Here is a 17,663-nt window from a genome sequence, read left to right as displayed (position 1 = left end):
GTGCACGCGTATGGGCGAGCGTGTCCCCTAGTGGTCCACATTCCTCCCTACGTATGGGGAGGGCATCCCTACGCGCCTCGGTTGCCACTGGATCCGAGACAGTCGAGGCATGCTGTGTGGGGGGGTCGCGTGATCCGATGTCATGGCCGCCACCATGGACGCCATTGACCTGAGTGTGGGACAACAAACCCGTAGAAGTCACCAGAGGAGGTGTAGGAGGTGGTGGAGGTATGGAGACGACTGGAGGGAGCAGAGGAAGTGGGGGAGGCGGTGGGTTGGCGTTTTTGAGAGGGCCAGGAGTAGAGGGCCCAGAGTGTCAGCGAATCGATTGCGATCGCGCCTTAATTTTAGCGCGATCGCCCAATCGAGCTACAGTGTATATAATTATGAGACCTGGTTGGAGACAAAATCAGACAAAAAACAAGAACGCCACAGAATCGTCAGACAGACAGAAAACACGAAAAAAACTTAGCCGTATGAAAAACACAGGAACAGGAGTCAAAATGGCTGCCGGAAAAAGAGTGCGCTAGTCAGGGAGGCAAAGGGGAGGTTACCTACTTCCGGGAGGTTATCGGCTGTAGCTACTTTCGTTTTCTCCGCATAGGTGGACAGTAATTTGAACAGGACAGGAATGTCAGATCCCTGCCGGAGTCTGCACTAGTGGGTCACAGTTAGTATGTGTAATTAAATGGATGTTAGACTGAAAAAAAAAAAAGTTACCCACCACATAAAAAAATATATGCTGGACTCCATGAAAAGTGTGTTAGTCTATAAACTGAAGTCATTCAATACTCAACCCCACTAACTTTGCACCAAATAATCCATAGTTTTACCTCAACTGATGTTTTGCAATTCCCTTTACATAATTATATAAATCCATTCATACATCAATTCACACACCTAGCAGTTCATCCACCAATACATAACAATACATGCGCACACACAAACAAAATTTTGTAGGCTGTTAAAATACAATATATTTTCTTTATGGCTATGCTCCTTGTTTGAAAAATACAAAATCAATGCCAGGTTGTAGCAGTTTTAACCAACCAGAATAAACAAAAACGAAAAGCTCACCTTCAACAGCTGGTCCACCACACCATGGATCAGATGCTACATAGCAAAACAAATAAAAACAAAAGCACATGTACAGTTTAGCACATGCATGTACACAAACGCAAACAAACTAAGAATAACTAATACAAACACATACAGAGAATACCAGATAAACACACACACACTCACCACCACCACCAACACCACCACCACCACCTCCACCTGGGGGCATAGGGGGGAAGTTACCTGAAACCAAAATATAGTCAAGTTAAGTCTTTAGCTTACACTGTTACAGAAAATATGATTCCTTTCTTTTTAATACCCAAACAAAACATGTCAGTCTACTGACACACAATTCTCTTCATAATCAGGCATGAAACTGAGAAATTGTGATCGAGTCTGAAAGGTGGGGGCCTGGGGGCGGAGCCCCCTGAAGTTGAAGGTTTTTCTCGATTTCAAACCATAAAATCTGCACTTGTGGGCCACCAATGCTGCTGAGGTGTTCCAACCCACGGGAGACAAAAAATCAGTCCAATTCTTCCTAAACTGATGTGTTTTTGCTTTCAAATCTGTAACAGTCAACCTTGGAGACATGATTTTAAAAATCTTGTCTTGTGTGTGAGTGTGTGTGTGTGTGTTTGTGTGTTTTCAATGCAACTCTGTGTGAATGTGAGAGAGACAGGCAGACAGATGGACTAAGTTAAAGCATTAAAGTTTGTGCGTGTGCATGTATGTGAACTGCTTTAAATGCAACTCTGTGTGTGTTAAACTCTTTGTGTGAGTGAGTGTGAGAGAGAGAAAGAGAGAGAGAAGGAGAGAGAGAGAGAGAGAGAGAGAGGGGAGGGGAGGGGGGGGGGGAATTGTCCAGGAGAGTTTCCTCTGAAAATTGGCTAGGGTCCAGGGTGATAAAGCCCATGGCTGAAAACAAAATTAGTGATTTTTACGAGGTTTGGGGGGCCTCTCTTGTGTGTGTATGTGTGTGTGTGTGTGTGTGTGGTGTTTTCAAGGAAAATGTTAGCACACAAGTTTGCACTTTACCAATATAACTGACCATCTGGTCTCTTTAGCTGTAGTCTCTGTTCCACTGACAGACGTGTGTTGGTTGAGGAAAGAATGGGGGAAGTGGAATGACTGGAGGGAGGAGGGAGTGGATCTGTGACTGGTTATATCACTTTCAGCAGTCAAGGATTCTCAGCTACAATTGTGGTCAGTGTCTTGGCTCAATGCCAAAGTTGCCACAGTCATTGACAGTGGTTTTACACCCCCCCCCTCCCTCCCCAACCCTGCATGTATGTGTAAATGTGAGAGAGAGAGAGAGAGAGAGAGAGAGAGAGGGAGGCAGACAGAGAGAAAGAGAGCGGAGATGATGGGAGGAAAGAATGCAAGTTGAATTTGTGCATGTGTATGCATTGCTTTCAAATTCAATAGATATCTCTCTCTGTGCGTGTGTGCTTGCGTGCATGCGTGTTCAATACAACTCTGTGTGTATATGCAAGAAAGAGAGAGAGAGGGAGAGACAGAAAGAGGGAGTGAGGGGCAGACAAAGAGACAGATTGGCGGGAAGGTGGGAGGAAAATGTGCAAGTTTGTATGAGTGCATATATGTGCATTGCTTTGAATACAATTCTGTGTGTGTGTGTGTGTGTGTGTGTGTGTGTGTGCGTGAGCATGTGCATAATATTAAGCTCTGTGTAAGCACTCATATGTGTGCACATGTGCAAGTGTGAAGGAGAGAGAGAGAGATAAAATAAAAAACAGAGTATGTGTATATGTGAGTGCATTCATGTGATTTTTTTTTCAAAGAGAGAGAGAGGAAGAGGAAGAGAGAGAGAGAGAGAGAGAGAGAGAGAGAGAGAGAGAGAGAGAGAGAGAGGAGTGTGTGTGTGTGCGCGCGCGCATTCAATTCAGCTCTGTGTCTGCGTGCGTAACTTTGGTAATCTGGCTCCAAACTGATTTGCCATGAACTGTCTGTACCGCAGACTCGGCTGTGTCAGAAAAATCACTGACATCAATTGCTACAAAGTTTCAATCACAATAATGTTACTTGTGCATAAAGCTTTTGCTGAATGAACAGAGGGTCAAATAGATGTACCCACAGCCCTTGTGGCTTGACAGGGATGGAGATCGTGTGCACCGGGGTTTATGTGTATCTGTGCGTGCGCTCAAGTTTGTGCGTGTGTGTGTATGCGCGCGCGCACTCACTTGCGCGCATGTCTGTGCATGTGTGTGTGTGATGGATCGCATGTGTGTGCATGTGAACACATGAGTGCGTGCTTTTCACAGTGATATCAATGCATGCCATGTAGGGATTGTTATCAGCATTTTGACAACTTCAATCGACCATTAGGAAACTTTCTGACTTCAATTTTGGTGCTCTGGCAAGTCACTGGATTGCCTCTCAAGGGGTCAACAAACAACGCTTTTGAAAGAGATTTCAGTTTTCATTTTCGACAGATCATCCGGTCGGTAAAAAATACAGAACTGACGGCCCATCGGCTTTTCTTTTTCTTTTCTTCCAGAAAATGGACGCTCCTTTTTTTAACGTAAATCTGAAAACAGATTTCCATGCCTGGACTGAAGAGTTGCACCCATACAATTTGACACCAATTGCACTTGGTGGCGTTGATTTTGTGAAAGGCGATCTAATCCTGCCAGGCCCAGTTCCACTTATTTTTCACTCGATCTCTGCTGCAAAAAGGAAATTTTCTTCCTAAAATTATGTTTAAGTAACATACTTACCGTGACCCACTAGTGCAGATTCCGGCAGGGGTCTGACATTCCTGTCCTGTGCAAACTACTACCCACCTATGAGGAGAAAACAAAAGCAGCTACGGCCGATAACCTCCCTAAGTAGGTTACCTCCCCTGTGTATCCCTGACTAACGCCCTCTTTTTCCGGCAGTTTTCTCATTTTGTCAATGACAGAAGATGATCGACGAAATCAGGTACCTTTGCAAGCCGTGAAGTCTGCGAGCTAAAGTTCTGTAACCCCGACCGAATACGGATAAGCTGAATGATGACAGAGAAGCAACGGAACACTTATTCTCAATTGGTTCGCTTATCCAAACATGGGGCATTTTAACAAACGCTGTGGGTCTGTCTTGTCGATTGGTCGAACAACGTTTGCGCAACCTTTGTCGGTCGGAACCCCCCCCCCAGCCTGATTTTCTCAACAGATTTACACAAATCTCTCAAAAATGGCCTCTGGAGCCAGTTTTCGGTCGGAAATCTGACTATAGTCGGAAAAATCTCATGCCTGATAATGATAAACAAGTATAAATGCAATATAAAAAAGATATTTTTTTAATTTTATCTTATTATTTTTTTAAATAAATAAAGCATCACTTTCAGGTATCTCCCATCTTAGTATTAAACATTTTAGAATCCACCCAAATGCCTTGAGTTCTGGCAAAATAATCTGATTTCATTTGTTGGAAAACGATGCAATGAAAATTTCAAGTGAGAATGAAACAATGCAGTGAGGGAGGTGGTCAGAAGATATTTTCAAGGTTTAAAAAAAATATGAAAAGAAAAAAAAAGCAAAATGGTTATGACCTTCCAACACTGTAAGCTATGTACTAAAATGCACCAGGAATTTATGTATAAAACACATTAAAAATGTTTGTTGATTACAAAAAAAGAAAAGAAAAAAAAAGAAAAAAAGAACAGGCACCACAACAGAGGAGCCTGCCTTCAACATGGAACATGCTTCAAATGGCACAATGCTGTGACCTTGACCTTTGGCCCTGACCCTCAACAAGATTGAGTCCTTGCCATAACAAACCTTTGTGCACAGGTTTTGTGGGAATAATTAGTCAGAGGTATCTTCACAAAAAAAAAAAGCCTGTGCAGATGACATTTCAAGCAGACAGCCCTAAATTGATGCACACAAATCAATATGCTGCACTCATCATATCCCTTCCAAACAGAGAAAAGCTACTGGAAACCATTTCACAAAACCAATATTAAACACAACTGCATGACAGGATTTAGTACCAAACTGGCCAACATATAATTACCTTTACCGCTCACCGTAAGACAGACGAACATACACAAATTCAGCGTTTTACTTTACATGATACGAAAGACATGACAGCTAAAAAAAAAAATAATAATAATAAAAAATAAGCAACTGTATACCTTGCATAGGCATTGGCTGTTGGTTGTCCCTGTTAAATGAACCTTCTTCTTCAAAGGTTCGTTTCTGACCTGCAAAACAAATGCCTTTGAACAAACACTTGTTAATATCAATCCTTAAAAAGGTTGCCGGTACCTAGTTTAATGATGTACTTTTTCGCCTCCAATCTCTGGAAAGCTCTGAAGACCTGACCAGCATGCTTATCAGGCATATAATTTAATACACATATTTTTAGTATGAGTAATTAAATACATATTTTTTAAAACAGTTATGGAGTAGTACACATGAATCCAGTATGCATGCTTTGACATCTTCTTGATATTGAAACTGGAACTCCATGTACGTATTTGGTTTTCACTACCAGATGCATGCACAAACACACACACACACTCTTTGCTCACCTTTCATATTATTCATGAACCCTCCAAGAGCCTGACCAAAGGTATAGAAGTCAGTGCTGTTCTCTCGCTCATCACGAGACCTTTGTGGCTCAGCAAATTTTGGCTTGAATACTGGAACAGATACAACGTGTGATATACAACAGTGTATTTACCATAAAGCAGCATAAGAGCTAGCAGCAACCCTAATTCCACTTATCTAACATAATATACTACCTGTGTCACACATATTATCTGATAAAAGCATATAAAGCTTTGGTCTGTCTATTGTTTAAAAATATCACATCTTAATACCTAGAACAAATTTAAGAGTTTAGAATTGAAAAAAATAATAAAACAGAAAAGCAAGAGAATAAAATAGACAAGGACAAGCAATGTATGTAAAAATCAGCATTGCCATGTTGAATTTGCTGCTCCTGGCAGATGGATTCATCACTACAGCTTCCACAAATATTACATTACCCTGAAGCATCTAACCAAAATTGTTAAAACAACTGCTATCAATCAGTTTAAATATGTGCTAAAGCTCTGTGAAAAAAACAAAAATGTGAAAATTTTTTGCTTCTTTACAATTTTCTGGGCCCTCCAAAGTGCAATTTCATATGTATAATTAGAATGTGGAAAGAAATGATTTTTAGAACATTTTTATATAAGCCAAATTTGGTGTCAACAGACAAAGTATTTCCAGAGAAAATGAATTTGTGGGCACACACAAACATACATACATGTATACATGCAAACAAACATAGATAACCATGCAAATTACAATCATGCCACTTTACATGTTTGTATTTTAAGTGAAAACTGCTATCATCTCAGCCATTTAATCATGTGTGTGTGTGTGTGTGTGTGTGTGTGTGTGTGTGTGTTGGAGGGTACCAGTTGTAGTATTGAGAGTATGTTCATTTGTAGGTTTTGTGCATTGTGTTTTTATAATATTCATGATTATGTTTCTACTACTAAAAATTTTTTTTATATGCTTTCCTGTTTCACTTTAGGTACTTGATTGTAAAGCACTTAGAGCCTGCTCAGGCTTGAATTATAGCGCTATATAAAAATAGATTATTATATTATCATTATCATAAACAAAACACAGCGATTGCACAGATTCATGGTGGACGTTCTTCCTGCACAAAAGCAGCATGAAAGTTCTGAGGAAAAACCTGTGTGATTTTCATGCATCTCAAAGACAGACACTTACTTTGATTGCAATTTTCATACGCAAGAGCTGCATGGTATGCTCGGTGGTACTTGACATAGCCAAACCCTTTGCTGTCCCCTGAGCTTCGATCTCTGATAACCGTGACATGATCAAGGTCACCGTATTTCTGGAAACAAACATTTTTTTGCATTATTTCAAGGACAATGTATCTACCTTAGGATGTACCATTAATATTTTAGAATGAATATATTCAGAAACATTTTGGCATGGAATTGTTACACTGTTATTAGTGTTAACTGCTCGATCTTCAAGATCAACATCTGAATCAATGCTATGTTTACAAATCTGTATCAACTAACTATATTACACCAATGAAAAAATATTACAACTTAAAAAACTCTTCAGTAGTACCAACAGAAACCACTAATACTTAGATCAAACACACTTTCAGCAGAGATATCAGTCAAAAGACACAGAAATAGTTACACACTTTTAGGTCAATGTTTAATGTTGTAATTGTGATTCAGTGATCAAAATCAGTTTAAAAAATAAATGATTTTTTATAACAAAAATACATGAACGGAGACAATAACCGCAGTAGAGCAGGCATATCTCTACTTTACAGTTTAGCCTTCTAACAAACAAAAAAAGAATACAATAAACTGCTTGAATTGCTCATCAAGGCCTTACCTCAAACTCATTCTGTAAATCCTTCTCAGTAAGGTGCTTGGGACAGACCACAAAGAGGCGTACAAGTTTCTCGTCTTCACGGGGATCTCTCGTTGAACCATCTCTTTTACTGTTTGCCACAACAACCTGAAACAGGCACAAAGAATCAAATTCACTGTTCTCTGACACTAAAAACACCATGGTATAGGTGACTTAACCTGATCAAGCTAATGTTGAGCTTGATGTGTACAAAGTCTGCATCTGAAATTTAGTATACTATAAGATACATCATACTATTAACTATATCAATATATGAAAATTTCAAACATACACCTGTAAGCACAAAATCATTTTCCATGAAATTTTGCTTTTCTGGTTTTATGAAATTAATTCTTTCTTACTTGTCATTTCTTATTCACTGTGAACTCAGAGTTTATCAAATAAGGGGTTCCTAAAAATGTGGCATGACTGTAACAACAAGCAATATCTTTTAATGATCTGTTTTCATTTCAATTGTTTTCATTCTGCTTATTTAACTTGTTACATACAATGCCATAGACTTGAGTATATACGATAGAGTAAGATTCAATATGAACCAAAATGCATCTTGGATCTCAGTAAACTAAAGCATAAAACTGTGGTATGCTTGGCAATAAAACAGACAACTGCTTTTTTTTTGCTTTTTTTCTTTTTTTTCTTTTTTTTTTTTTAAAGAGATTAATCATTCCTTATGAAGTCATAACTACAATTTAGTACAATATCAAAAATCAAATTTTGTTCTTGTCAGAGAGAAGGTTTTCTCATTTCCTGCCCCATAAACCCATGAAATTTTTCATACATGTATTGATCACAGAGATAATAAAGAATCATATCAAACATTCTTTACATTTAAATTACAGAGTTGTTAGAAAATGAAGAAGAAAGAACTCCACAAAGAAAATAAAGAGGAAAGGAAAGAAAGAACTCCAGCCAAAGTGACCCCAATATTTAACACCCATATGCCCACAGTGACCCCAATATTCAAAAAAGGTACAAGTGACCCAGGTAACTACAGGCCAGTTAGTCTGACCTGTGTTACCTGCAAAATTCTTGAGACATTTGTAAGGGACACTACTGCTGAACATATGATGACAAATGATTTTTACGCTAAATGTCAGCATGCTTTTCGAAAGAGTAGATCATGCATAATGCAGTTACTTTAAGTATTGGAAGACTTCAAAAGGTTACTTGATAATGGTGATAACATTAATGTATTACATTTTCAGATCTTGATTTTTTTTACCAAAAAAAAAAAAAAGAAAAAAGAAAAAAAAAAAGCTTTTGATACAGTGCCACATAGGTTACTGATAAAATCAGAATCCTATGGAATCACAGGTAAAATACTTCACTGGACAGAATTCCTTTGTAACAGATCGCAGGAAGTTAAGGCTAGTAGATCTCAATCAAGTGGCGCTGATGTCTTGAGTGGAATCCCCCAAGGCAGTATACTGGGACCTATTCTTTTTATCATATCTATAAATGATCTTCCACGATCAGTAAATAGCACTTGTAAAATATTTGCTGATGACACTAAACTATACACATCCTCTCTTGTGTACCAAATACAGCAAAGAGACTTAGATTCATTAGTGGAATGGACAGACACATGGAATCTATACTGTAATGCTACGGAGTGCAAAGTGCTCCATATTGGTAGCAAAAACCCTGAACATAGACTATTTAATTAAAACTGGTGATAAAGAGGTTAATGTTGAAAAACATGAAGAAAATGATTCAGGCATTTTTTATTTTATTTTATAGAAACCTACTCTTTTAGTCTTTGACAAGCATACTGTGTGCATAACAAATAAGGCATATCAGAGATTGAGAGAACTGGTATAATCAAGCCTGCCTTTACAGTTTACATTTCTTGACAACAGTACATTTTTAAGACTGTATAAAGCATTGGTAAGACCGATATTTAAAATATGCAAAAACGGTTTGGTTCCCTAAATTGAAGCGTCAATCTGCTGCAACTGAAGGTGTACAAAGACGAGCAATAAAATCAGCCCATAAAAAGGTGGATTTTTCATATGAAGAAAAACTAAAATATCTTCAGCTTCCTTCCCTTAAGCAAGAAGGGTATGAGGTGATTTAATCCAAGCATATAAAATATGTAATAATGTTGATGACATTGACAAAGCATGTTTCTTTATTAACCCACAAACTATAATTGTCACCTGTAACGGTACTGACAAAATTCAGAAGTAACATTATAGTAGCAACATTAGAAAATATGTTTTTAGTTACAGAGTAACTAACAGTAACAACTGGAATATACCAACTTCAGATAATCAAACATGCACCAAACACAAATGCCTTTGAAAATCTTATTGCTGACCACGATATTATAAAGAAAATAATGTTTGACTTTGATGGTAAAAGGTGAGCCTGGGCTGAGCCTGGGCTTGTGAGTACCTGGCCAAATAAAATTATGAAAACTGACGGGGCGTACAAAGCTGCAAAGCTACAATGCTTGGCATCACGCCAAACCTGAACTTGAAAACTGAAAGAGTTGTTAGAAAATGAAGAGGAAAGAAAGAACTCCAAAACTGATCAGTACACTGTACAATAAATATACCTTCAATGGTTTTGGTTGTCCAGGCATAGAACGGCCGTTCATCTCCTCCATAGCCAGTAAAGCCTCAGAGCTCTTGCTAAATTTGATGTAAACAATACCTGGAAACATCCACACCAAAGATGCAAGATTAGTGGAAACTATGATCATCAATATAATAATTTAGATTTTGAGTGATAAACTATGTACAAATAAAAATTATAACCATTAACTAATTTTCATTAAGCTATCTGCATAGAGATTCTTACAATGTACTGATGAAGCTATAATATCAACTAATCAAGGAAGTTATCTATGTTACTTGTTAATAGATATCTTAATACAACAAATGTTTAAGAAATTATATCTTGCTTTATGTTAATGAACACAGAAGCATAATTCAGGACACCCTGACCTGACTCAAACAGGCTGCATGTTCTACTCTAGCAACTGGACTGGAAGGCAATCTGAACATGCTGTCTTACTGGGCTGTAGTGTTAGCATGTTGACTGAATGGAGCTATGAAATATGAATCAGTAAAAAGTGATGCCCTCTTCAGGTTCTACATCAATGATCAAGGTGTCCATGTCCCTGGCTCCTTTCCTTTTCTTAAAAATAACAACAGAGCACGGAGTCTGTGACAGACATTTCATTTTGTAATACAGTAACTAAAACTTACTTTCAACAGTTTTTACAGCCCCATCACCTCAATCTACACCTTTATTTCAACCAAACACACAACCCTGCCTACCATCAGCATCATCACTAAAGCACATCAAATGAAGCTTTGTGACCGTAATATAGTCTATTAATACAAATAAGGACATATTTTTTTGTGAACACTGATAATCTGGACAAGTAAATACATCATTACATGTCTGAATCGGATTCTAAGAAGGCCAGTATGACTATGACAGTGTATTAACAATTATGACAGTCATGTTCAACTATGACCATCAGAACAGCAGAGAAGCAAATGCTGTCCTATATGGGGTGGAATCTGATTTAGTGATTATAATGGAGAGTGTCTTGCAAGTTATATCCCCACTCTCTCGACCAAGAGGGTTTTAGGGCAGTCGGCGTTTGGATGGTTCCCAAAGGCCAACTAGACCCCAAGGCTGCAGCACTAAGACCAGTAAGAGCCAGTGCAATCTTGTCTCTTAGATTGCGAGTCACAGTCCTTCACAAATAATTAAACTGTAAATGACTTCCCATTGCAATGGAGAAACCATTGATCATCAGGATCAGGATCAGGATTTCAGGCTTTGTTATATACAACTTAACCATTTTTGGCTTTTTATGCCCCTTCAGATTTTACTCCTTTTCATTGTTGGTCAGGTTGTTGACTGGCTCTGTCATTTTATCCATCAAAGTTGTCTTTCGTTTTTGTCAATAACTCATGTTTATCAATGAGGTTCTTAAAAGTATTTATTACTAGGTGCACGTTTAACCAGTAAAGTGCCTATAAGACATCAGCTGATGTCCTACAAAAAGTATTGCCATAGTGCCTATAAGACGTCCACTGATGTCCTGCATATGTTCCGATTTTTCCTTCACTGGAGTTTGGTTCAATTCACATAACAGACTCTGAACAGTTAGTCTGATGTGTCTGGATTAATTAAAAAAAAAGAAAAAAACTATTTAAATGAACTTGCATCAGGTAGAAGACCTCTTTCTCCTCAATAACAATTTGCTGACTGACCATGTGATATCCAAACAGACAGCGTTTTTGAACAACTGGCTATGACTGACCGAATTCGTGCAGCCAGTGTTGGAAGAAGGGAAGAAGAGGGAGAGGAGTGGTTAAGACGATAGGTCAAATGCCAGCCAGGTCATCAAGGGGGCATGGCTTTTGGGAAGAGTGAATTCACATTTCAAAGCAGACAGAAGACAATCGACAACCGCCAATGCCCCACGATTTTCACGAAACGCAGTGCTGAACCTGCACTGGCCGTGAAACACATGCCTTTTGTTTTTAGTGCTTTTTTTTTCCCCCACTGAATCAGAGGGACGTCGTGTTTGCAGAGGTTGCAAGCCGGATGCACAACAGATGATTTAATCGGCCCATGTGCAACTTGAAAGGAGTGAGCGTCATCAAAGAACTTCACCCTCTCACTTGTGAACGCTCTTTGCTGTCAAAAAACTTGCCAGTTCCGTTTCTGGGACTGTGATTGACCTTTTAGTAGTTTTACGTTAACTTTACTCACTTTTGTCATTACTGGGACAGTAATTTACTTACATGTCTGCAAGAGCTGTGATTTGTTTTCATAAACTTATAGCCTGTTTTAATTTCTTCTACATGTATAATCTGATAATAGGCTTGCTATTTCTAGCTGTATTTTGTTTCTTTTCTTTATGGATGTCATTATGTAGAGGTGGAAACACTTTTTTGTTACATGCCTGAAGTTATCTACAATCAACCTAATTGGGAAAAAAGCCCAGAAACAGAATCTACACTCATTTTCCTTCCCAAAAAGTTTTTCTTTCTTTCTGTATCACCTACAGCTTTTGTGGTAGATTTTTTTGTGTGATTTATTACCCACGAATCCTCAAAATTCCCTGGCATGGGGAGAGCACTTTTTTTTTATTTTCAATTTTTTTTTTTTTTTTTTAATACAAAATTCTCTGGCACTGAACTGGTTATTATTGTTTGTTAATTTGATCATTCTGCTCTCACTTTGCTGTTGGCCCAACTGTAAGCTTATTTTAAAATAAGCTTATTATTTCATTGATTCATTATCTTAAAGTTAAAATAAACTTAATCTTAAATACAAAACTCCTAATTTCTGACTTATGAAGTGACAAGTATTACGCACTCAATGTTGGAAAAGTACTTATATATAAGGACTCTTTTTTTCTTCCCCACTTCAACCATGCAAAAGGCCTTATCAGGTCTACACGCCTTAATGGTGGTGGTGTGTCCATCGAGATCGATGATGACCATCGTTGTCATCCAGCTGGGGGATGGGGGAGGGTGGTGGTGGGGTGGGGGGAGGATGCTCATGAATCTAAGGCTAAACACGCCTTAATACTGATATGAAGGATATGGGTCAGTCTCCTGAAATGGGTACCAGTGGGGAGGGGGGTGGTGTTAATTAAAATGTGTACATTATTCACACCTTTGTTTATTTACCACACAATTACTTTAATTTTACAAACATGCATTGAATAAACACTATGAACAGCAAAAACATTGTAGATCTTCAATTTGGGTGAAAAAAGGTGAGAATGTGAGTGAAATCAATGACTTCTTGCCACCATTTTGTTACATGAAGTTCTGCGTCAGTTTGTTTTTGTGAATGATGAATAAAAATGGCAAATCTAATTAACAAAATATTATCATTTGAAAGTGTTGTGTTGAAAGTAAAAGTATGTGCATATATTACGAAAATCACACAGCCCTTAGAAAATAATTCACCTTAAAAATTCACATCGTGGTTGTAACCCAAGGAGTCAACACATTGGTTGTCAAAACTTCCATGCAGACAAATACAATTATGCAAAAGACTTGACTGATTTCATACTGACAGAAATCAATGACACAAACTAAACATCATATTATACTCTTTTATTGGTTCTAAAAACAATAATTGCTGTTTTATACAGTTTAAAGTGTGATCGTTAGGTTAGCGTCAACAACTTGAGTTACAACCAAGATTTCTCTTGGACTATATTTTACGTTATACATAGGCTTTTCAAAGCTTCAAAGAGCTTCATGATCATGGAAGAGCATGACCTGCAGCCCTAGTCTTTGTATCAACACTTGTGATTGGCTGAAAAAAGTGTGCCAGCTGTTAAACGTGATGGTGTCCAGCGTTGAAGAGTTGGTTACAACGAGAAAATTGACTATCTTGCACAGGAGTTGATCACGGTTACCAGCAATACACAGAAAGTCTGTAGGAAGCAGGTAAGTGGCCATTTCAAGTGTTTGATTATATTCTTCATACATTCCTAATATATTCTTCTTTCTTGAAAGATGTTTTAACGAAAAATCCGAGCCCAGAATTGCCTATTCAAAACCATGTGTGAGCAAAGTGATAAGATCTTGAAATCAGATGTCTCAATATTTTGTATTGATTATACTTTTTATAGATCACTCTCATATTAACCAGATGTGTGATGAATGAAAACTGTTTTGTGATTAATATGAAATAACAGTGATTTGATTTGATGCCATTTATTGATGTAAATCAGGCTGTATTTCATCAAGCTCGTGGTGGTAAGTTGACTTCACCATCAAGATACAACCAAAAAATGTGCAGATAATTTTATTTTATTTCTAAGTTACTGAAATGTCAGCGGAGTTCAAAGTTACAGAAATACTCAGCTTTGTGCTTTAAAGACCAGTCATCAAGCAAATTATTTTCTTGTCAGTTGCACATCACCTTAAAAAATAAAAAACGATACATTTGCTATCTTGGTCATAAAGCTGACGTCGCTGTGATTGGTGTTGAAATATGAAAGAGAGCTATGCAGAAAAGCTCACTTGATTTCTATTTTACTATCATATTTGTAAAAAGTGCCAGTAATTTAGTAATTTCATGCACATTATTTTCTGTTGTAGATTATTTCAAAAATCGGAAATGATACATCTGCTATCTTAAATGTAAAATTGACGTCACCATTGTTGGCATCAACTAACAAACTGGAGCTGTTCTGACAAATTTACTTGATTTTTTTGGTGATTTATTGCTGTATTAATTGAGTTAAGACATACTGAATTTTGTTGTTTTCATACTTGTCTTGACGCTCATTTCCCCCTATTTTTTAAAAAGGAAAGAAAAATGGTAACAAAATTTCGGTCTTATCTGGGATTTTACATGCAATTTTTTTTCATTTTGTTTTAGGTGCTGTACCTTGTTGGACACATGAAGAAACACAAGAGTTGCAAATCAAGTGGCCAAAAGCACATGGAAAATATTACACCTAGCCGATAAAGAATATATTCCATGTGTCAATGAGGATATGTGGAAAGATAATGCGAAACCCTGATATTAGTGCCGGATGACACTTTGTCTTTTTTTTTCTTTTCATTTTTAATTTGCTGCTCTCAGCTGTTTATCATTTTCGCAGGAAAGCAGACACACACAGACACAGTTGATTGAATAAGTGCTTAATCAGTGAACTGTATTGTATCTGATGTCTGTGTTACAACCAAGATAAAAAGTTAACTGCCTGATCATGTAACACAAGTGCAATCCACATTCTGCCATGTCTCTATGATAATGTGATTCTCTCAGCTGATCTTTGAAGAAATAGACAAATTTCACTCAAATTATCCAAATGTAAATAGTTATTTGAATGTGATGTCCATGTTACAACCAAGATAAGGCATGTGACATCCGTGTTACAACCAAGATATAATAAAACTGACTGGCGGCTCACTGAGATCTAATGTAATTAGCATGTTTTTATTTTTTGTCATTTTATGATAAAAAGTGTAATGTAAATAACTATGTCTTCTGGCTTCCTCAAGTGCAAAAAAAGAAAATTGTGTGAGGGCGTATGCAACCTGCATATTAAGATGCAGAACATACTTGCTAGTGGTTTACTAAAACCTGTTCCCATTGATGTCAAATGTCAGCACTTGTTATCAATTTTGATACTTACTGACCAAATAGAACAGTAAAATTAATTACATTGCAGTACAGTTTAGTGTCAACGTTACAACCAGGACTCACGACACATGCCATAAACACCATATAAAAATATTTTTTTAAAGCAATCTCTTGTTCCAATTCACGGAGGGAACGATAGTCATGATCTACAGCGTGTGGTGGGTTTTGAAGGCAAAAATTTGATTTAATAGCAATTTCAATTTTTGACCCCCATGTAATACAAATGGTACCTGTTTCGGAAGACTGACCCATATAGCTAAGCGTAATGACAACAACAGGCGCAAGTGTGAGCTTGCTTATTTGACGACACGAGTGTGTATTATCTCCCTTCTACAGACCCGGTAGTAACAAGTAGCAGAGAGAACACACACCTCAAGCTGCCGATCGGTTTACTTCATAGTCATATGACGCTGCGGGTTCGGCTCGACAAGCTACTGATATTTCATTAGCATCAAAATATTACCAAATACTAATGGAACGTCCGATTTGAAACCATACTATGATACTTTACAGATAAAACGTCGACAGTCACACTTAACCACGAGTCGATGGTTATCAACATAACCTTACCTCGGTCTTCATTGGTGCGCTTGTCTTTCACAATCCATATGTCCTCCACCTTCCCAAATTCGCTGAATTTTTCGCGAAATTCTTTTTCTGTTGTTCCTTTTTGGCACAAAATGAACAAACGGCTGTGAGGAGGATCTTCTGAACGGAACGCCATTGTGACTGCAGTTGAGGATGTGACACACTGTTCACGCCAAGCCTTATGGGAAAACAGTCTCGCGAGATAAAACGATGTTTTTAAAAATGCAAGTACGGTCATTTAATTTTGTCAAAAAGTAGTTTTTCCGCGTTGGATACTGTTTGTGGATAATTTCCAGTGAATGGTATTTAATTTATAGCTAGTAGAGGTGCATTTCATCTAAACTGCTAAATCACATGATTATAGAGTAATTTCAGTCTGATGTTGGCACAGTGCAAAGTCTGAGAACTTCAGGGTTTTTTTGTTATTTAACTTTAGCCCAGCTGACAGTAGTGGTGACTAAAGTCAAACAGGACACTCGGATTCCTGCGGAGAAACCAGAGGAAGGCCACAACTAAAATCAAGGCAGTCGGCTACAAATCCCTAATACGCCTTATCCTCAAATACGTGGGCATGTACTGCATATGACCCACCGTCTGCAAAGAAAGAACTGGAAAAGATGAAAGCAGTCATAACAGCGAAGAGCAACGCATAGCTTTTACTCAATAAATGTCAAGGGACAGTCAGCGCTACCAAGCTTCTGCATGTACTGCAGTGAGAAACCCTGGGATGCCGTAGGAGGAGGGCCAGATTTTCCACTGCACTGATGCTTTTCAAGATTAGCAGGGGGCTTGCTAAAGTAAGGTGCCCAAATTTGAAGCCGGCCTCCACCAACAACAGCAACGAACTAGAAGAGCCCACATGCAAACCTTTTACAGGATCCACTGTAGAACGGACATCAGGCTGAATGCTTTCTTCCCACGGACAGTATGTGACTGGAGCGTCCTGCCCCAGGACACTGTTGATGCCCCAACCCTTGACACATTTGAATTTCGTTCAGATGTCAGTCTGGCTCTGATCCACTGCCCCATCGGTGACAAACCCACCTATCCCATTACCCTGGACCCTTCTCTCTCTCTTTATTTCTCATCTCATTGATGCTGTTTGTCACTTGTGTACGGTTGACTGAGCGCCCTTGCCTCTCTCTATGTTTATCGTATTATTCTCTTTCTACTCTTTGTGAATCATTATCTGTATATAATTTTTTTTAATATAATTTTTACACATTTATAACAAATGTTACTTCTGTTTCCTTTTTATCTTCATTTATTTTCTTCCGTTTTCTGTTACATGATAAGTAGATCTATATTCATGCAATCATTGCCTTTTTTGTGCGTTGTTATCGTTGTTAATTTGATGTACATGGATACATATCTGTAGACCCTTTTCAGGGCTGGGATTGGATGCACACACACACGCACACACACACACACACACACACA

The 17,663-nt window shown here is 38.1% G+C and overlaps 1 protein-coding gene across 3 annotated transcripts in view; it reads right to left on the bottom strand.

Annotated features, from left to right (window-relative positions):
• The window catches only part of LOC143302283 (RNA-binding protein 45-like), a 36,160-nt gene extending 19,766 nt beyond the window's left edge, over positions 1-16,394 (bottom strand). For 2 of the 3 annotated variants that reach the window (XR_013057923.1, XM_076616887.1), the window contains exons 1-7: positions 16,206-16,394; positions 10,042-10,139; positions 7,443-7,568; positions 6,792-6,918; positions 5,594-5,704; positions 5,195-5,263; positions 1,246-1,302 (exon numbers count right to left, since the gene is read on the bottom strand). Coding sequence is in view for 2 of the 3 variants with exons in the window: in XM_076616887.1 (XP_076473002.1) it covers positions 1,246-1,302; positions 5,195-5,263; positions 5,594-5,704; positions 6,792-6,918; positions 7,443-7,568; positions 10,042-10,139; positions 16,206-16,359 (742 nt within the window). In the remaining variant the exon portion in view is untranslated. Of the gene's footprint in view, positions 1-1,077; positions 1,114-1,245; positions 1,303-5,194; positions 5,264-5,593; positions 5,705-6,791; positions 6,919-7,442; positions 7,569-10,041; positions 10,140-16,205 lie in introns of all 3 variants that reach the window. The other variant, XM_076616897.1, reaches the window with a different exon arrangement.
• Positions 16,395-17,663: the final 1,269 nt, after the last annotated feature.

This window comes from Babylonia areolata, chromosome 2, assembly GCF_041734735.1.
Source record: "Babylonia areolata isolate BAREFJ2019XMU chromosome 2, ASM4173473v1, whole genome shotgun sequence".
In the NCBI taxonomy this organism is placed as follows: domain Eukaryota; kingdom Metazoa; phylum Mollusca; class Gastropoda; order Neogastropoda; family Buccinidae; genus Babylonia; species Babylonia areolata.
Note: the sequence above shows the minus strand (reverse complement) of the source record. Positions and strands in the feature narration are given on the sequence as shown.